Source organism: Lithobates pipiens, unplaced genomic scaffold (assembly GCF_037356315.1).
Source record: "Lithobates pipiens isolate NorthernLeopardFrog02 unplaced genomic scaffold, aLitPip1_a1.2 Scaffold_18, whole genome shotgun sequence".
Taxonomy (NCBI): domain Eukaryota; kingdom Metazoa; phylum Chordata; class Amphibia; order Anura; family Ranidae; genus Lithobates; species Lithobates pipiens.
The window spans coordinates 493,378,838-493,400,740 of NW_027507758.1; the positions used below are offsets into that span (position 1 = coordinate 493,378,838).

Here is a 21,903-nt window from a genome sequence, read left to right on the forward strand (position 1 = left end):
TTTGTCCACGGAAAATTTTAAAACCTGCTATCCAACATTTGTCTGTGGAAAATACAACAACAATTGTCCGATGGAGTGTACAAACAGTTGAATGTGCCACCAACAGCCTGTCATCGAACATTTCCTGGCGGAAAGTCCGATCGTGTGTGAGGCTTTAGGCTTAAGACTAATCACTCAGCAGTTCTTCACACACCCTCCACTGGCCTTAGGAAGAAAAGAGATCACTTGGCCCTCCCCAAACATTTATACTCCCCCCAGCATGCATCAGTGGCAACAAACCTCCTACTGGTTGGCTAGGGGAAACATAAATATTAATTACTCATTTTTGCCTGTAGCTTCTCACGCTATAGCCAGAGGTGCCAGAGACACCTACTTGTAGCAAAGAGAAATCACAGGTCTACTGAGTTTTTTATTATTTTTATTATACAGGATTTAACTCATGAATGATTCCATGGTAGACGACTGGCAACACCATTAAAGGATAAGTTCACCTTTAGTAACAGGTTACACCCATATTTAGGGTGCAACACTTAACATGATACTAGCTGAAAAGCCCCTGCCCCCATCCCAAGTCCCTGCTGTGACAGCAGGACAGGAATCTGTTCCCTGCACCCACTGTTACAATTAGTCAGTCGCAGAGTTCTGTTAAAGGAAGAAGTACAACTAACGTCATCCATTGTGGCTGACAGCTACCTGGTAGCTCATTGAGAGCTACTAGCTGATGAGCATTCTAGGTAGTTCAAAAGAGAAGGATACCAAATAGGTACCAACAGGTCGAAATTTTAAGGCATGGAAACAAATGAGAAGATGCACAGCATCGGGCTGTCTCCCAGGGGCATGTTTTTCTGTCTCACGACACATACATCTACCTGAAGTTGCTGACTATATTGGTTGTGACTAGGGATGAGCTTCGACGTTCGACTCGAACATCGGCTGTTCGCCCGTTCGGCAAATTCCGAACAGTGGGGCCGTTCGCGCCAAATTCGTGTGGCGCTCGCGCCCCACAATGCACTGCACCATTGCAGTGCATTGCTGGCTCATGATTGGCCAAGCATGCACTGTGACCCCGCATGCTTGGACAATCACAGCGCCAGCAGCGAGGAGAGCCATGATTGGCCACAGGCAGGATGCCTGTGGCCAATCATAGCTCAGGCTGTGTAGTACACGCCCCACACTAAATAAGGCCGCCAGCGCAGCGGCCTTGTGTAGTGTGTTGGCGTCTGTAGAAGATAGTGGGTGTTCTGTGTACCTTCAACACAGTATACACCGATCGTTATCAGCCGATTTTTCGTTCTTGCTCTTCTGTAGTGGTTGTTGTCTGCGTGCCCTGACCGCAGTATACACCGCTATATCCACCTATATAGCTAGCTATAATTCTCTTTTTTAATAGAGCTTGCAGTCAGTTGTAGGAGATTGTGCGTGCTGTCTGCGTGCCCTGAACCCAGTATACACCGCTATAGCCACCTATATAGCTAGCTATCTTGCTCTTTTTAAATAGAGCTTGCAGGCAGTTGTAGGATATTGTGCGTGCTGTCTGCGTGCTCTGAACCCAGTATACACCACTTTATCCATCTATATAGCTAGCTATCTTGCTCTTTTTAAATAGAGCTTGCAGTCAGTGGTAGGAGATTGTGCGTGCTGTCTGCATGCTCTGAACCCAGTGTACACCGCTATATCCACCTATATAGCTAACTATCTTGCTCGTTTTAAATAGAGCTTGCAGTCAGTTGTAGGAGATTATGCGTGCTGTCTACGTGCTCTGAACCCAGTATACACCGTTATATCCACCTATATAGCTAGCTTGCTAGCTTTTATCTTGCTCGTTTTAAATAGATATTTAAAGGAATATTTCACTTTTTTTTTCACTTTAATCGTCATTAAAATCAGTGCTCCCGCCAAAACATCAGTTTTTCAAACTTTTTTTTGCATTGATCCATGTCCCCTGGGGCAGGAGCCAGGTCCCCAAACCCTTTTTAGGACAGTATCTTGCATATTAGCAGTTAAAATTAGCACTTTTAATTTCGAACGTTCGAGTCCCATAGACTTCAATGGGGAATTTGAAAGTTCTGGTGCGAAACAAACCGGGGGGTGTTCGGCTCATCCCTAGTTGTGACATACTATCTGCTACCAGCGTATGCTAAGCTCCATTAATGGATAGGAACCTGGGCTTTATGGGCTGTTGCACTTGACGCTATATGGCGATATGAGACGCTATCGGTCCCTGTTGTAAACAACTATTAATTATCTCTATTGACAGTGAGTTTTTTCCTGCTCTTTCTTGTTATGTCTTTGAACCTTTTCCCGTGTCCTGAGGAAGCCTTTATGGTGAAACGTGTAGACGTGACGCATAAGGGCTCAATGTACAAATGTATCATTTTATATGATTTGTAATCTATTTTGAACACTGTTATGATACTATGTATTTTTTCATTGATAAACAATATTTTTTTTCTATCTTCTCATTTGTTTCCATGCCTTAAAAGTCTGACCTGTTGGTACCTATTTGGTATTCTTCCCTTTTGTTCTTGATATATACAGATGTGGCACTGTGAGTGCTTTCCCCTTTTTCCCCATTCTTCATTCTAGGTAGTTAATTGATCCTTCTGGTCATTCAGTAACTGCCTACCCATACGAGGTAGGGGTAGACAGCCACACTGACAATCGGCGGGAACCTGAGATTGCACCCATCATCTGCTGATCATGGGTGCAATGCTTTACAGGCTCCTAATAAAAATGTAAAAAATAAATAAATACATGCACATTTTTTTAGCTGCAAAAAAAAAAAAGATGTGTATTTATATATTTTTTTTTAAAAAGGTGAACTTATTGTTTACCCACAATTGAGAAAGTAGTAGGGGATATTCATGTTGAGTACTTTTGTGTTTTAAACCATTTTTATGAGCATCCATCTTCATCAGGTGCCCAGTAGAGAGCAGCAGCCCTCATAAGCTCATTCCTTGTGCTCCTATCATTATACCTTATATACAATACACGATCCCACCAAGATAGGATCTATTTATTATGAGGAGCTGGGTATTTGCTAGCAACATTGCTTTAATTACACAACAGTAATTACAGGAACATGAACCCTCAGAGAACAACACAGCTTTAATGATCTCTTGGAGGCTCTCCATGGAACACAAAGCTCTCCCAAGTCATTGGGCTGTTCTGCACTTCTGTATCTTTCCAATCACATATTGTTTATGTATGGAAGGAAAAAAACAGAATGTCTCTACCTAAAAACTAAGTTTCCTCCTTTCTGTAGAATCTCACAAGCATCAGCGTTGTCAGTATGACCTTGGCTAGATACCATTCAAAAGAATTTCTCCATGTTCTAAAAATTGTACCAATAAGCCTTATTAACTACAATACAGGGCATTTTCACCCCCTTCCTGCCCAAGCCAATTTTCAGGGCTGTTGCATTTTGAATGACAATTGCGCAGTCATGCAACACTGCACCCAAATTAAATTTTTATGGCTCTAAGGTGGTGTGGTTAGCGTCTGAGATGAACGGGGGATGGAGGGATAAGGAGGCGGAGAGGGAGGGAGAGAGGGAGGGACAGCAGGCCCAGATCCTACACAACAATAGAAATATGTGTATTATAGAAAGTTTAACAATCAGCATATAAACATACTCCAAACACCTGGTGTTAGCACTTCAATCATCCCGGCACCACGGTTGTTGTGGTGTCAGGATGAGTGAAACGCATTATTTCTATTATTACACTGTAATATAAAATGAAATCATTCAACTCACCATAATGCAGAATCAGTGGGAGCCCTGAGCGTGTCACCTGCCACGTCACCTGCCACCAGATGCCATCAGGTGTCCCCAGCGGAGTCCATCCTTACATCAGGTGCCCCCAGGGGAGTCCCTCCTTACATGCAGCCTGTGTCACATCAAATGCAGCCTCTGTCACATCAAATAATGCAGCCAGCCTGTGTCCCTGTGTCCAGTCTGTGTCCCACCAAATGCATCCAGAATGTGTCCCTGTGTCCAGCCTGTGTCCCTTTGTCCAGCCTTTGTCCAGCATGTGTCCCACCAAATGTAGCCAGCCTGTGTCCCTGTATCCAGCCTATGTCCCACCAAATGCAGCCAGCCTGTGTCCCTGTGTCCAGCCTGTGTCCCATGAAATGCATCCAGAATGTGTCCCTGTGTCCAACCCCTGTCCCACCAAATGCATCCAGAATGTGTCCCTGTGTCCAGCCTGTGTCCCATTAAATGCAGCAAGCCTGTGTCCCTCTGTCCAGCCTGTGTCCCTGTGTCCAGCCTGTGTCCCATGAAATGCAGGCAGCCTGTGTCCCTGTGTCCCACCAAATGCAGCCAGCCTGTGTCCCTCTGTCCAGCCTGTGTCACACCAAATGCAGCCAGGCTGTGTTCCTGTGTCCAGCCTGTGCTCCATGAAATGCAGCCAGCCTATATTTCACAAAAATGCAGCCAGCCTGTGTCACATCAAATAATGCATCCAGCAAATGTCACATCAAATAATGCAGCCAGCCTGTATCCCTGTGTCCCGCCTGTATCCCACCAAATGCAGCCAGCCTGTGTCCCTGTGTCCAGCCTGTGTCCCTGTGTCCAGCCTGTGTCCCTCTGTCCAGCCTGTGTTCCTGTGTCCAGCCTATGTCCAGCCTGTGTCCCACCATATGCAGCCAGCTTGTATCCCTGTGTCCCACCTAATGCAGCCAGCCTGTGAGCAGCTTGTGTCCCATTAAATGCAGCCAGCCTGTGTCCCTCTGTCCAGCCTGTGTCCCACCAAATGCAGCCAGCCTGTGTCCCTGTGTCCAGCCTGTGTCCCATGAAATGCAGCCAGCCTGTGTCCCTCTGTCCAGCCTGTGTCCCATCAAATTCAGCCAGCCTGTGTCCCTGTGTCCAGCCTGTGTCCCATGAAATGCAGCCAGCCTGTGTCCCGCCTGTATCCCACCAAATGCAGCCAGCCTGTGTCCCTGTGTCCAGCCTGTGTCCCATGAAATGCAGCCAGCCCGTGTCCCTGTGTCCAGCCTGTGTCCCTGTGTCCAGCCTATGTCCAGCCTGTGTCCCATGAAATGCAACCAGCCTGTTCCCCTGTGTCCAGCCTGTGTCCCACCAAATGCAGCCAGCCTGTGTCCAGCCTGTGTCCCATGAAATGCAGCCAGCCTGTGTCCCTCTGTCCAGCCTGTGTCCCATCAAATTCAGCCAGCCTGTATCCCTGTGTCCAGCCTGTGTCCCATGAAATGCAGCCAGCCTGTGTCCCGCCTGTATCCCACCAAATGCAGCCAGCCTGTGTCCCTGTGTCCAGCCTGTGTCCCATGAAATGCAGCCAGCCCGTGTCCCCGTGTCCAGCCTGTGTCCGTGTGTCCAGCCTGTGTCCCTGTGTCCAGCCTATGTCCAGCCTGTGTCCCATGAAAAGCAACCAGCCTGTTGCCCTGTGTCCAGCCTGTGTCCCACCAAATGCAGACAGCTTGTATCCCTGTGTCCAGCCTGTGTCCCACCAAATGCAGCCAGCCTGTGTCCATGTGAGCAGCCTGTGTCCCATTAAATGCAGCCAGCCTGTGTCCCTCTGTCCAGCCTGTGTCCCACCAAATGCAGCCAGCATGTGTCCCTCTGTCCAGCCTGTGCCCCATGAAATACAGCCAGCCTGTGTCCCTCTGTCCAGCCTGTGTCCCACCAAATGCAGCCAGCCTGTGTCCCTGTGTCCAGCATGTGTCCCATGAAATGCAGCCAGCCTGTGTCCCTGTGTCCAACCTGTGCCCCACCAAATGCAGCTAGCCTGTGTTCCTCTGTCCAGCCTGTGTCCCACCAAATTCAGCCAGCCTGTGTCCCTCTGTCCAGCCTGTGTCCCACCAAATTCAGCCAGCCTGTGTCCCTGTGTCCAGCCTGTGTCCCATGAAATGCAGCCAGCCTGTGTCCCTGTGTCCCATGAAATGCAGCCAGCCTGTGTCAGGTGTCCAGCCTGTGTCCCATGAAATGCAGCCAGCCTGTGTCCCTGTGTCCCATGAAATGCAGGCAGCCTGTGTCCCTCTGTCCAGCCTGTGTCCCTTTGTCCAGCCTGTGTCCCACAAAATGCAGCCAGCCTGTGTCCCTGTGTCCAGCCTGTGTCCCACCAAATGAAGCCAGGCTGTGTCCCTGTGTCCAGTCTGTGTCCCACCAAATGCAGCCAGCCTGTGTCCCACCAAATGCTGCCAGGCTGTGTCCCTCTGTCCAGCCTGTGCCCCATGAAATGCAGCCAGCCTGTGTCCCTGTGTCCCATGAAATTCAGCCAGCCTGTGTCCCTGTGTCCAGCCTGTGTCCCATGAAATGCAGCCAGCCTGTGTCCCTGTGTCCCATGAAATGCAGCCAGCCTGTGTCCCTCTGTCCAGCCTGTGTCCCACCAAATGCAGCCAGCCTGTGTCCCACCAAATGCAGCCAGCCTGTGTTCCTGTGTCCAGCCTGTGTCCCATGAAATGCAGCCAGCATGTGTCCCTGTGTCCAGCCTGTGTCCCACCAAATGCAGCCAGGCTATGTCCCTCTGTCCAGCCTGTGCCCCACAAAATGCAGCCAGCCTGTGTCACATCAAATAATGCAGCCAGCCTGTGTCTCTGTGTCCCGCCTGTGTCCCACCAAATGCAGCCAGCCTGTGTCCCTGTGTCCAGCCTGTGTCCCATGAAATGCAGCCAGCCTGTGTACCCGTGTCCAGCCTGTGTCCCTCTGTCCAACCTGTGTCCCTGTGTTCAGCCTGTGTCCTAGCAAATGCAGCCAGCCTGTGTCCCTGTGTCCAGCCTGTGTCCCACCAAATGCAGCCAGCTTGTATCCCGGTGTCCAGCCTGTGTCCCAACAAATGCAGCCAGCCTGTGTCCAGCCTGTGTCCCATTAAATGCAGCCAACCTGTGTCCCTGTGTCCAGCCTGTGTCCCACCAAATGCAGCCAGCCTGTGTCCCTGTGTCCCTTGTCCAGCCTGTGTCCCACCAAATGCAGCCAGCCTGTGTCCCTGTGTCCAGCCTGTGTCCCACCAAATGCTGCCAGGCTGTGTCCCTCTGTCCAGCCTGTGCCCCACAAAATGCAGCCAGCCTGTGTCACATCAAATAATGCAGCCAGCCTGTGTCTCTGTGTCCCGCCTGTGTCCCACCTAATGCAGCCAGCCTGTGTCCCTGTGTCCAGCCTGTGTCCCATGAAATGCAGCCAGCCTGCGTACCCGTGTCCAGCCTGTGTCCCTCTGTCCAACCTGTGTCCCTGTGTTCAGCCTATGTCCAGCCTGTGTCCTAGCAAATGCAGCCAGCCTGTGTCCCTGTGTCCAGCCTGTGTCCCACCAAATGCAGCCAGCTTGTATCCCGGTGTCCAGCCTGTGTCCCAACAAATGCAGCCAGCCTGTGTCCCTGTGTCCCATTAAATGCAGCCAACCTGTGTCCCTCTGTCCAGCCTGTGTCCCACCAAATGCAGCCAGCCTGTGTCCCTGTGTCCAGCCTGTGTCCCATGAAATGCAGCCAGCCTGTGTACCCGTGTCCAGCCTGTGTCCCTCTGTCCAACCTGTGTCCCTGTGTTCAGCCTGTGTCCTAGCAAATGCAGCCAGCCTGTGTCCCTGTGTCCAGCCTGTGTCCCACCAAATGCAGCCAGCTTGTATCCCGGTGTCCAGCCTGTGTCCCAACAAATGCAGCCAGCCTGTGTCCAGCCTGTGTCCCATTAAATGCAGCCAACCTTTGTCCCTGTGTCCAGCCTGTGTCCCACCAAATGCAGCCAGCCTGTGTCCCTGTGTCCCTTGTCCAGCCTGTGTCCCACCAAATGCAGCCAGCCTGTGTCCCTGTGTCCAGCCTGTGTCCCACCAAATGCTGCCAGGCTGTGTCCCTCTGTCCAGCCTGTGCCCCACAAAATGCAGCCAGCCTGTGTCACATCAAATAATGCAGCCAGCCTGTGTCTCTGTGTCCCGCCTGTGTCCCACCTAATGCAGCCAGCCTGTGTCCCTGTGTCCAGCCTGTGTCCCATGAAATGCAGCCAGCCTGCGTACCCGTGTCCAGCCTGTGTCCCTCTGTCCAACCTGTGTCCCTGTGTTCAGCCTATGTCCAGCCTGTGTCCTAGCAAATGCAGCCAGCCTGTGTCCCTGTGTCCAGCCTGTGTCCCACCAAATGCAGCCAGCTTGTATCCCGGTGTCCAGCCTGTGTCCCAACAAATGCAGCCAGCCTGTGTCCCTGTGTCCCATTAAATGCAGCCAACCTGTGTCCCTCTGTCCAGCCTGTGTCCCACCAAATGCAGCCAGCCTGTGTCCCTGTGTCCAGCCTGTGTCCCATGAAATGCAGCCAGCCTGTGTCCCTGTGTCCCATGAAATGCAGCCAGCCTGTGTCCCTCTGTCCAGCCTGTGTCCCACGAAATGCAGCCAGCCTGTGTCCCTGTGTCCCATGAAATGCAGCCATCCTGTGTCCCTGTGTCCCTTTGTCCAGCCTGTGTCCCACCAAATGCAGCCAGCCTGTGTCCCTGTGTCCAGCCTGTGTCCCACCAAATGCAGCCAGGCTATGTCCCTCTGTCCAGCCTGTGCCCCACAAAATGCAGCCAGCCTGTGTCACATCAAATAATGCAGCCAGCCTGTGTCTCTGTGTCCCGCCTGTGTCCCACCAAATGCAGCCAGCCTGGTTCCCTGTGTCCAGCCTGTGTCCCATGAAATGCAGCCAGCCTGCGTACCCGTGTCCAGCCTGTGTCCCTGTGTCCAGCCTGTGTCCCATGAAATGCAGCCAGCCTGTGTCCCTGTGTCCCATGAAATGCAGCCAGCCTGTGTCCCTCTGTCCAGCCTGTGTCCCACCAAATGCAGCCAGCCTGTGTCCCTGTGTCCCATGAAATGCAGCCATCCTGTGTCCCTGTGTCCCTTTGTCCAGCCTGTGTCCCACCAAATGCAGCCAGCCTGTGTCCCTGTGTCCAGCCTGTGTCCCACCAAATGCAGCCAGGCTATGTCCCTCTGTCCAGCCTGTGCCCCACAAAATGCAGCCAGCCTGTGTCACATCAAATAATGCAGCCAGCCTGTGTCTCTGTGTCCCGCCTGTGTCCCACCAAATGCAGCCAGCCTGTGTCCCTGTGTCCAGCCTGTGTCCCATGAAATGCAGCCAGCCTGCGTACCCGTGTCCAGCCTGTGTCCCTCTGTCCAACCTGTGTCCCTGTGTTCAGCCTATGTCCAGCCTGTGTCCTAGCAAATGCAGCCAGCCTGTGTCCCTGTATCCAGCCTGTGTCCCACCAAATGCAGCCAGCTTGTGTCCCTGTGTCCAGCCTGTGTCCAACCAAATGCAGCCAGCTTGTGTCCCTGTGTCCAGCCTGTGTCCCACCAAATGCAGCCAGCCTGTGTCCCTGTGTCCAGCCTGTGTCCCATGAAATGCAGCCAGCCTGTGTCCAGCTTGTATCCCTCTGTCCAACCTGTGTCCAGCCTGTGTCCCTCTGTCCAGCCTGTGACTCTGCGTCCAGCCTGTTTTTTATTTTTTAAATGTTTTTTTTTTTTTTTGTGACTGCCAGGACGTCATATGACGCCCACCCAGGATATTACTATGGGTGGGGTATGAAGTGGGTGAGCCTACGAGATTAAGACCCCTTTTACACCGAGGCACTTGCAAATTGCCTATAAAACGGTGAGTGCCTTTGCTGCGCTTTGCAGGCGGAGGAGTCATCAGTGCGCTTTTTTGAAGGCCACGTGATTAAAAAACTGCTGCAAGAACCGTTTTTGAGGCAAGACTAGTAGAGGAATACTCCCGTGCTATCACTGGCAGTGGAAAAAAGAATATATAACACAACTGCCATAAACATCGATAGGTGGATCCATGACCAATAAGTGTATGTGTATAATAAGTGATGTTGCGCTGTTGTTGAACTGACATGTAACCGATGTGTCACAAAATATGTGCATGTCGCTCAGCTTAATGAGCATTGATTGACTAACCACCCACGTTTGTTATACGTGTCATTTTGTTTGTTGTACAAATCATTTGTTATTTGCTTGATGGTAAGGAATCTGTTATTTGAAGAGTTTTATTTGCACGTTTGGTTTACACTGCCACCTAGTGCACACCTTTATCATTGCCTTTTCATTTCAAGTATGTTTATTATTTTGTGACACATCGGCTACACTTCAGTTCAACAACAATGCAACATCACTTATTACACACAACCATTTTGAGGCACTTTTGAAGAGCTTTTCAGGCGCTTCCTATTCATTTCAATGGAGAGGGGATCTTTTGTGGCGCTTTTTTTTTTTTTAGCTGTCAAAACATGCTTCAAAGATGCTGCTTGCAGGAGTTTTTTTTCCAGCGCACCGCTCCAGTGTGAAAGCATACATTGATTTTAATGGGAAGCAGTTTTCCTGAGCTTTTCAGGTGCAGTTTTTTAAATGCAAAAACGCTTGAAAAACTCCTCAGTGTAAAAAGGGTCTAATGCCGCGTACACACAATCGGAATTTCAGCCAGCAATAGACAGATGAGAGCTTTTCATTGGAAAATGCGACCGTGTGTATGCTCCATTGGAATTTAGCTGTCCGAATTCCCACCAGCAAAAATTTGATCGCATGTTCTCAATTTTCCTGATGGAAAAACGTTCTATCGGAAATTCAGATCGTGTTTATGTATTTCTGACACGCAAAAACTCACGCATGCTCAGATTCAACTACAAGATGCAAGCTATTGGCTACTAGGTATTGAACTTCCTTTTTCTAGTCCCGTCGTACATCACCGCGTTCTTGGCGGTCGGAATTTGGTGTGACCGTGTGGGAAAACCATCAGAGCTTTTTCCAACAAGAATTCCGATCATGTGTATGCGGCATAATAGTTATTGCACGTAGACACACATACACTCACAGGCCACTTTATTAGGTACACCTGTTTAATTGCTTGGTAACACAAATTGCTAATCAGCCAATTGCATAGCAGCAACTCAATGCATTTAAGCATCTAGACGTGGTGAAGACGACTTTCTGAGGTTCAAACTGAGCATCAGAATGAGGAAGAAAGGGGATGTAAGTGATTTTGAATGTGACATGCTTGTTGGTGCCAGGCGGGCTGGTCTGAGTATTTAAAAAACTGCTGATCTACTGGGATTTTCACGCACAACTATCTCTAGGGTTTACAGTGAGTGACAGTTCTGTAGACAAAAATGCCTTGTTGATGTCAGAGCAGAATGGGCAGACTGGTTCCAGATGATAGAAAGGCAACAGTAACTCAAATAAGCACTCGTTACAGTCAAGGTATGCCGAATACCATTTGTAAAACGCACAACACATCAAACCTTGAAGCAGATGGATTACAGCAGCAGAAGACCACATCGGTGCCACTCCTGTCAGCTAAGAACAGGAAACTGAGGCTAAAATTCACACAGGCTCACCAAAACTGGACAATAGAAGAATGGAAAAACGTTGCCTGGTCTGATGAGTCTCGAGGGTAGGGTCAGAATTTGGCAGACTTAAGCCTCATACACACGATCGGACTTTCTGCTGACAAAGCATCAGACTTTTGGTCCGAAGGGCATGTGTCGGGAACTTGACTTCCATACAAACAGTACACAATTGTCAGACAACAAACAAGAATGTAGTGACATACTATGGGGAATTTCAGCTCTTGAGCGACACCCTTTGGGCACCTTCTGCTAATGTCATGTTTGGTGAGCATTGATTCTGAGCATGCGTGTTTGTACATTGGACTTTTGTGTAACGGACTTAGGAAAATCTGACAACAGACCATTGTCTGCTGAAAATTTACTAGCCTGCCATCCAACATTTATTGGCCGAAAAGTTGGACAACAATTGTCTGAAGAATCGTACTAATGGTCGGATTTTAGGCAAACAGTCTGTCATCACATAATTCCCTGCCGCAAATCCGATCATGTGTACAAGGCTTTAGGTTGGGTTCTCCATAGAGAGTCAGGCACACTCTCCTGCCAATGCAAATTGGATGCAGAGAAAACCGCAACCGATTCACACTAGTGTGAACTCAGCCTAATGTCCCATACACACCACAAAATCTGTCAGATTTTTTCTGAGCATCTATGGCACTTTTTTTGTGTCGGAATTCACTACACACGATTGGAAAAAATCTGATTGAATTTTGTTGTCGGAAAATTTTAGATCCAGCTCTCAAACTTTTTCCATCGGAATTTCCGGCAGATCGGATTTTCCGACAACATAATCCAATCTGACTTTTTCCGTCTGAATTTCCGACAGTGTGTATGGGGCATTACTGTTGCAGTTCTTATAATATTTTACTGCAAAGTACAATCTTTTACTTTGTCTGGACAATGTCTACAGCATTATATAGAAATGTCTGCTACAACATCGATTCAGTTTCCTGCAGAGCATAGTAATAAATGTAAAGAACACACAACATACTACAGACCTAGAAACAAAAAGAAATGATCAGTAAATTAATACAGGCTCTCCTCACTTAAAGTGGTTGTAAACCCTTACAAACCACTTTGACATACAGGTAAGCCTAGATTGAGGCTTACCTGTAGGTCCAAGAAATATCTCCTAAACCTACACAGTTTAGGAGATATTTGCCAAAACACAGGCACCGCTGTCTACGGCGCAGGCGCACTGGATGGCGGGACGTCATTGCGGCTTTGTCGAATGACAGCGGCGGAGCAGCGAGACCCACCGAGAAGATGGATGCGGCGGACTACAGGGGACAGCGGTGACTTCGCTGGCTCCTGTGTCAGGTAAGTGACACATAATGGACTACTATGCGATGCATAGTAGTCCATTATGCTTTACCTTTGCAGGGAATCAAAGAGGAAGTAAACTCATCAGGGTTTACTTCCTCTTTAATGCAATTTGTGGCAGATTTCAAACTCCCCAGATTTATTGCAGGATTCCCTTATTCCTGTGCAAATTTGCTTTACTTAATAAATATTAGGATGATCAAATACTGCGTAAAGATTCACAAGGGAGGAATACATAACTATATACAGGGTGATTCCAAAGTTTTGTGCAGGGCTAGACTTTCTTATTAGAAAGTCTAAAAAGAGTCTTATCAGAAAGACTTTCTTATAAGAAAGTCTGACAGGCCTGTTTTACTAAATATCACAAAGCATGTAAGCAGGGGTTAGTACCCTTTTTAGTGAAGTCCCTCCCCTGGGTGGATGGAGTTAGTTATCTCTATATTAGGTTAGAGCTCAAAAAGCCTGGAGGGAGAAGTGATGATTTTCATTACTTGATGGACTACAGCTCCCAGGGGAGGCTAGGAGAGGGGAGGAGAAAGGAGAGGTGTCTTCCCTTAGGCTGGATTCACACCTATGCATTTTTGGTGCTTTTTGCATTTTGCAGATTTGCTCTACAGAATATGTTCCATAGGAAACCATGTTAAAAGGACTGTAGTAGAAATCTGCAAAATGCAAAAGGCACTAAAAATTCATAGGTGTGAATCCAGCCTAAGTGTGGTCTTTCTGCTGTGGGAGTTCAGAGTAAGCACAACCCCTGTCTGGACTTGCTGGTTGCTGGATCAGAGGCCTTGGGTTTACAGCTGAGAGACAAGAGAAAGTATCCTTATTCACTACAATTAATGTTTATATACACTGTTTATTATGGATCTTGCTGATTTATGAGTTGAGTTAAAGAGGGATTCCACCAAAAAAAAAAATATTAAAAGCCAGCAGCTATAAATACTACAGCTGCTGACTTTTAATAAATGGACACTCACCTGTCCCGGGTTCCAGCGATGCTGGCAGCCGAGGCCGATCGATCGCTCGGCTCTCGGCTGCTGTAGTCACCATTCTAGGTGAGGGAATCAGGAAGTGAAGCGAATCGGCTTCACTTCCCGGTTCCCTACTGCGCATGCGTGAGCCGCGCCGCGCAATAGGAAATCTCTGCGCTGTCACTGGGACCCGTGTGTGTCCCAGCAGACAGCGCGGCAGGGCAGGAAATGGCGTAGACTCCCACGGGAGTCTATGCCCGGAAGTGGGTGAAAATACCTGTCTTTGACAGGTATCTCCACCCCCTTCCCCCATGAAAGGTGTCAATTGTGACACCGGAGGGGGGGAGGGATCCGATCAGCGGAGGTTCCACTTTAGGGTAGAATCCCGCTTTAAGTCTATTGGAACAGAACTCTATTTAAAGTTACTTTGGCACATGGAATACATTTTCAATGGGGGGGGTTAAACAGAAGTCGATCAGCAATCACAATGGCCATACATAGATAGAACTTCAGCCAGCCCCTGCTAAACTGGCTCAATTCAGATCCATGTATCACCGACTTTAGTTTCTAAGCATGAAGAAGTTAGTAGGTGTCCCTGGCCAGCTTGGCGGGAGCTAGCAACATAACAGGGCTATCAACATTCACACTGCATTTAATGCATTGTATTTATTGGAAAATGAAACAAAATGAGATAAACAATTAAAACGTGATATAAAACAGCAGCTCGAGAACTTACACACTTTAACGCATACTGTAATTTAAAACAAAGTTGATACAAATAGCATTATACTTTCTCTTCAATGCCATCCCTAGATATAAATACTTTCATTCCTCTGAAGTGCTGCATATGTAGTAGGGCAATGTTGTTGATAGAGATGTTCCACCAAAGTGTTGCTCCCTGGTAGCATAGATTTGTGTTTATGATTCATAAAATTCCAAAGGTGCAAAGCATAGGATTGATTGAAAGTGGGCAACTCCTTCCAAACCGTATAGTACTTTTCCCAAGAGTAATACTTAATAGGATAAAATCGTTCAGGATTCAAAAAAGGAATATTGCCACACATAATATCTTCTGTATTGTTAAAGTTTGGTAAAGTACACATTGTTTTCAAAACACGAGTAAAAAGATGAGGTCCTTGGTGTCCCCATCCATTGCCATCATAATTTTGAACAAAATCTTCCATGCATGTCCAGGTGTAGTTATGATGGGGAGAAAATCCAAAAACACCATTGCTGGAATACTGATTTGATTCGCCTGCCAGAAAGACCATATGGGGTATAGGGCGCATTGAGATGATGTCCGTGTCCATATACATGCCTCCATATTTCCAGATAAGTGCTAGTCTGCATCCGTCTGAACTTACATGGATCCAATATCTTTCCAAAGTAGTATTAATCTAGAAAGAACAGGTAAAAAAATTGGATTCAATCATTATGCTCACAGATTGGTCATGGTATGGCTAGTAATCACATTTCACGTTCAACTGGACTTTTTATATTCTAATTCTAAGTTCCAAAATCTAAGTTCTGTTTTGAATTGAGGGAGCTACTTGGCTAAGTGGTGAAATATCTTCTGCATAACAGAACAAGCTTGGTTGATTATGACTAACTACATATATACCAACTTTTCATTCCACCTCCTCACCTCCAGGACTTCTCCTGAGCTTCTCCCATCCCCTGGAACTCCCTACCACAATATGTCAGACTATCTCCTTGTCTGTCCACTTTTAGAAGATCCCTAAAAATGTCTAACCCGCCTCCACCTAACAACTGTATTTTTTTTTCCATCAGCTCATACTCCACAGTTATTACCTTTTGTATTACTTGACCCTCTCTCCTAGATTGTAAGCTCTAGCAAGCAGGGCCCTCCAATTCCTACTGTAATAAACATATTCCTATATATTGTGTTCACTAAGAAATATTTTTTTTTTACATTTATTTACACTCTCTGCTGGTACCATTAACTGTGGAAGGGAGTGCCACATCTTTACCTTGCTAACAGAAAAGAATCCCCTTTAGGATTGAACTGCTTCTTATTCAACTTCATTGTGTGGTTGCGTGGTCTTCTTCACAGTCCTTAGACTAAACAGTTTTCTCCCAATACTACAGCCACCATTGAAAGATTGCAATCATATCCCTCTTTACTACTTCAGTACCTTTTTATAGTTAAAAGACAGCTAGTAGACAGGTACTATCGTTTTGGAAGGGCGTCCATGGACATCCCCCCAGAACCCCCGCCTCCTGCCGCACACAGTAAAGGGCCAACTTACAGAGGCCCTTTACTATGTGATCAGCTGATCACATGTCAACAGCCTTGACGCTTATCAGCAGTCCTTTCCTCAAACACTGTTTCTGTGTGAGGAAAGTATTGCTGATAACCTGCAAGGCTGTCAGCACATGTGTTTCCATTGATAGTCAGGGCACTGATCCTCAGTGTCTTTATTATCAGTGCAGCCCCATCAGTGCCAACATTCATAGTTTACTATGCTTCAGGTATGAATGAACACAGGAGCAATTGGTACGGATCACTCTTTGTGTTCATTCATCCATCCTGAAACATCCCTCACAGCAGCCAGCGAGAGAGAGAAGTGGAGGAAAGCTGGCAGAACTGCCAGGGAGGGACAGGGAATGCCAAGAAGAAGGGGAATAGGCAGGGGAATAGGGTGTGACCAGGCACACCCAGCACATCCTGTGCACATGCCTATGCCTCTGGGTCCTTATCCTATAAATATCTGATATATGTTAGTATTTTTAGGGATTGGTTATGTTATTTCTCTGTAAATGGGCGTCATATCCATAGATTGCATTGACACAACCATGCTTTTTCCTGTAGATGAGTTACGCATCTGCCCCTAATGAAGTGGAAGTTGTCCACAGAAACACGTCGGGCCTTTTACAGAGATGCACAATGTATATTAGAATGCCTTATATGTCCTTTTACTATTCAGTATACATTCTACTATATCATGTAATACCAAAATGAAGAATGGTCTCCCACATCCACAATGTATTTTGCCATGTTATTTATATGTACTTTTGTCTAGCCTGAATGTTTTTTTTTTTTTTGTCTCTCCCTTAAAGAGGAAGTTTAATGGTCCCTGCAAAGCCTGAAAATTAAAAGCATAATTGGCTAGTATGCCCATTATGTGGCAAACAAATCCATTGCTGTCCTCTGTGCAGGCTACGTCCATCATCCGTAACGGCATGCGTTGGAGGTCCGTTTCTTCACAGCACATGCGTCGACTACATCATTGGTGCACTAGAAGGGAAATATCTCCTAAACGGTGCATGTTTAGGAGATATTTCCACTACCTATAGGTAAGCCATATCAGTAGTTACGGTGTGCTGTTAGAGGGATTGGCTTTACAGGTAAGTTTGTCATTTTGTCATATTGGGGTTTATTTATTAAAGCTAGAGAGGGCAAAATTCTGCAGAGAAACCAATCAGCTTCCAGGTTTTATTGCTAAAGCTTAATTAAATAAGCTAGGTTAGAAGCTGATTGGTTTCTCTGCAGAACTGTGACTAATTAACCTGCAGGGGAACCTTTTTTTTAAATTTATTTATTTATTACTGCTTTAACGTTACTTGCCATATTGTTTTTTTTTTTATATTCTTTTGTCACATTAATTATTACAATTGATCGCTTCCTCTTTTTTCTTTCCTAGTTCAATATGTGTAAACAGACCTTGTAGTGCTCCTGCTCTCTCTGCTGGTTGCTTTTGGGTACTGCTACTCCCTTTAGTGTATATGTGAAAAAAAATGTTTCACATATAATTTTTATTGAATAATAGACCTTTTTATGTAATTACATCATCCTATATAAACATATGGCAGTCTCCTTATGTTTTTTAGTTTTTTTAATAAAATACCTTTTTTTCCTCCCCTTTACTTGTGGCCATTACTCCTGCCAAATAGATTTTAAATTCTCCCCCTTGTGTGCTGGACTTCAGGCTTGCGAAAGGGGCTATTTTGCCCAGAAACACATTGCCTGTTATCATGGATAATCCTTGTGCCATGTGTATGCAGAGCTCTTCTTCTGAGTTCCTCCTGTGCCTCTGCTCCAGCCAGTGCTCTCTGCTCATTGCATTGCCAGCAGCCTGTCATTTTCCAGTCCCCTCCTCTTCATCTATACCTGCCTACCCATGACTTTCTGTGAACTGGTGATCATGTTGCCTTGCCAAACAGGATGCTGCTGTTTTTACATGTACATGGATGCTTTTTTTTATCCCTAATAAAATGGATTGTTAGTAGGGATGAGCCGAACACCCCCCGGTTCGGTTCGCACCAGAACTTGCGAACGACCCCCGCGTTCGGTACGAACGTTAGAACCCCATTGAAGGCTATGGGACTCGAACGTTCGAATTGGAAACTGCTAATTTTAACGGCTAATATGCAAGATAGTGTCCTAAAAAGGGTTTGGCGACCTGCCTCCTGCCTCAGGGGACATGGGTCACTGCAAAAAAAAGTTTTAAAAACTACCGTTTTGGTGGGAGTACTGATTTTAATGACGATTAAAGTGAAAAAAAAAAGTGAAATATTCCTTTAAATATGGTGCCTGGTGGGTGTCTGTAGTATGCCTGTGAAGTGCCACGTGTTTCCCGTGTTTAGAACAGTCCCTGCACAAAATGACATTAAGCGGAAATAACACCATTTAAAACTGCTTGCGGTTTTAATGTTATATCTGGTTCCTGCAATATGGTTGAAAATCATTCAGAAAAATGGCATGGGTAGCCCTCCCTGCCCATTACCAGCCTATTTGGGTCTTGTACGCATATTAAGGGGAACCCTGTACCCATATTAAAAAAAGGAAATGCGTGTGGCCCCCAGGCCCTATATACTCAGAACAGCAGTATACAGGCGGTGCAAACAAGACTGGGACTGTGTAGGTTTGTTGTGTTAAGTTGAATCTGTTTGTAATTTTCAACTGGTACATTTTTAAAGTGTAGCTCCAGTCAAAAAAAATATTTTTAAGCTTTTTGGAAAACATAGGGAAGGGTTATCACCCCTGTATAATTTGTTTTGTCGTCCATCTTTTTTCATCTCACTTGCTGTTGTCTCCTTCCGTTTGCAAGTAGGAGATGTTTGTAAGTTGGATGTTTGAAAGTAGGGGCCTGCCCTATATGCTCTGCAGAAATGGCGGAACAAGGTGTTGGGTTTGCAACAACATTGTAAGCCCTCAAAGTGACTCTTGGTGGGCGCTGGAGCGCCCTGCTGTGAACGATTATATCAAGAATTGTAATTACATGCCATTGTTGAACAGTGGTAGAAAAATTGACCTTTGGTGGTTGTGGTGCTGGTGCCACAACACTATAAGTCCTCACAGTTACTCTGGGTGGGCACAGGAAGGGGCCCTCCTGTGAAATATTATATCAAGAATTGTAATTACATGTCCCTGTTAAACAGGGGCAGAAAAATTGGGCCTTAGGCACTGGTGCCATCACACTGCAACCTCTGCCATACACTCTAGTTTTATTGCAGGAATTAGCCCTGCTGCAAAGCATTGCATCAAAAATTGTACTTAAACGTCCCTGTTAAACAGGGGCAGAAAAATTGGGCCTTAGGCACTGGTGCCATCACACTGCAACCTCTGCCATACACTCTAGTTTTATTGCAGGAATTAGCCCTGCTGCAAAGCATTGCATCAAAAATTGTACTTAAACGCCCCTGTTAAACAGGGGCAGAAAAATTGGGCCTTAGGCACTGGTGCCATCACACTGCAACCTCTGCCATACACTCTAGTTTTTTTGCAGGAATTAGCCCTGCTGCAAAGCATTGCATCAAAAATTGTACTTAAACGCCCCTGTTAAACAGGGGCAGAAAAATTGGGCCTTAGGCACTGGTGCCATCACACTGCAACCTCTGCCATACACTCTAGTTTTTTTGCAGGAATTAGCCCTGCTGCAAAGCATTGCATCAAAAATTGTACTTAAACGCCCCTGTTAAACAGGGGCAGAAAAATTGGGCCTTAGGCACTGGTGCTGGTGCCACCACACTGCAACCTCTGCCATATACTCTAGTTTTATTGCAGGAATTAGCCCTGCTGCAAAGCATTGCATCAAAAATTGTAATTAAACGCCCCTGTTAAACAGGGGCAGAAAAATTGGGCTGCTGGCATCACCCAGAACCAAAAATGTTCTTCCAACATATCAGCGGAGGAGGAAGAGGATAGACAATCAACATAACAGGACAGTCACTCAGCATCAGCATAGGCAGTCTTAAAGGGATGTGGTATTTCAAAAAAAATTATTCGGTTACATCAGCTTCAGGTGCTTGGTAGCTGTGGGTGATCCAAGACTGATTCATCTTGATGAAGGTCAGTCGATCAACTGATTCGGTGGACAGGCGCACCCTGTGATCGGTAACGAAGCCACCAGCAGCACTGAAGGTGCGTTCCGAAAGAACGCTGGATGGAGGACAGGCCAGTAGCTCAATTGCATACTGTGCAAGCTCTGGCCAGTGATCCATCCTCAAGACCCAGTAAGCCAGAGGATTTTCAGTGGGAAAGGTGTCCAAGTCTGACCTTGCCCCTAGGTATTCCTGCACCATGTAAATTAGACGCTGGCGATGGGTGCTGGAACCGATCATACCTTGGGGCTGCGGACTAAAAAATTGTCTGAAAGCATCAGTCAGACGGCCACCTTCTCCACCGCTCCTTCTGACTGATGCCTCAGCAACACGTTGTCCAGGACCAGGAGTTTGTGACCTCCCAGTCTCTGGGAACGCGTTGCACAGAGCTTTCTGCAAGGCCTCCCGGAGATATCTCATCCTCTGCTCCCTCTGCGATGGCAAGATAAGGTCGGCAACCTTACCCTTGTACCGTGGATCAAGGAGAGTGGCCAGCCAGTAATGGTCCCTCTCCTTGATCCGAAGAATACGAGGATCCTTCCGCAGGCTTTGCAGGATCAGGGAGGCCATGCAGCGTAGGTTAGCTGAGGCATTCGGTCCGGAGTCCTCTGGGTCACTAAGGACAACATGATCCGCAGCTACCTCCTCCCAGCCACGTACAAGTCCACGTGTTTCTTGGGACTGTAAATCATCCCTATAAGACTGCTGCTGCTGATGCTGAGTGCCAGCCTCCACCTCCATGCTGACACAATCATCCTCCTCCTCCTCTTCCTCCTCCTCACCCTCTTCCTGTGTGATGGGTGGCACAGCAGGAACACTGTCTGGATAAAGGGGGCCTTGAGAGGCAAGGAAGTCCTCCTCTTCCTGCCTCTGTTCTGCCTCAAGTGCCCTGTCCATTATTCCACGCAGCGTATGCTCCAAGAGGTGGACAAGAGGTATAGTGTCACTGATGCATGCACTGTCACTGCTCACCATCCTTGTGGCCTCCTCAAACGGTGACAGGACAGTGCATGCATCCCTGATCATGCCCCACTGGCGTGGTGAGAAAAAACCAAGCTCCCCTGACCCTGTCCTGGTGCCGTAGTCGCACAGGTACTCATTGATGGCCCTCTGCTGCGTGTGCAGCCGCTGCAGCATGGCCAACGTGGAGTTCCACCTGGTGGGCATGTCACATATAAGGCGGTTCTTGGGCAGGTTCAACTCCTTTTGGAGCTCAGCCAGCCGAGCACAGGCATTAAATGATTGGCGGAAATGCACACAGACTCTCCTGGCCTGTTTCAGGACATCCTGTAAGCCGGGGTACCTGCCCAAGAACCGCTGCACCACCAGGTTAAGGACGTGAGCTACACAGGGCACATGGGTCAGTTGTCCCTGTCGGAGGGCGGAGAGGAGGTTGGTGCCATTGTCGCAAACCACCATTCCTGGCTTAAGCTGGCGTGGCGTCAACCACCTCTCGGCCTGCCCCTGCAGAGCTGACAAAACATCCGCCCCAGTGTGGCTCCTGTCCCCCAAACAAACCAGCGCAAGCACGGCATGGCATCGTTTTGCCTGCGTACTTGCGTAGCCCCTGCAACGCCTACGGAGCACCGCTGGTTCTGAGGACAGAGCACTGGAAGAGGCCATGGAGGAAGAAGAAGAGGAGGGGGTGGAGGAGAGAGGTGTGTCACAACCAATAGTAGCATTTTGGAGGCGTGGTGGCGGAACAACCTCCAACACTACTGCACCTTGTCCTGCATCCTTCCCAGCTGCCAGAAGAGTGACCCAATGGGCCGTGAAAGACAGGTAACGTCCCTGTCCATGCCTGCTGGACCATGAGTCAGCGGTAATATGCACCTTACCGCTGACCGCCCTGTCCAGCGAGGCAAGGACATTGCCTTCCACATGCCGGTAGAGAGCCGGAATTGCCTTCCGTGAGAAAAAGTGGCGTTTGGGGACCTGCCACTGAGGAACCGCACATTGTAC

The 21,903-nt window shown here is 47.5% G+C and overlaps 1 protein-coding gene across 1 annotated transcript in view; it reads right to left on the reverse strand.

Moving 5' to 3' along the window:
* Window positions 1-14,243: 14,243 nt before the first annotated feature.
* Window positions 14,244-21,903, reverse strand: part of LOC143988776 (alpha-1,4-N-acetylglucosaminyltransferase-like) — an 86,778-nt gene continuing 79,118 nt past the window's right edge. The window contains exon 3 of the mRNA XM_077488629.1: window positions 14,244-14,993. Coding sequence (XP_077344755.1) covers window positions 14,406-14,993 — 588 coding nt within the window. The 3' untranslated portion in view covers window positions 14,244-14,405. The remainder of the gene's footprint in view (window positions 14,994-21,903) is intronic.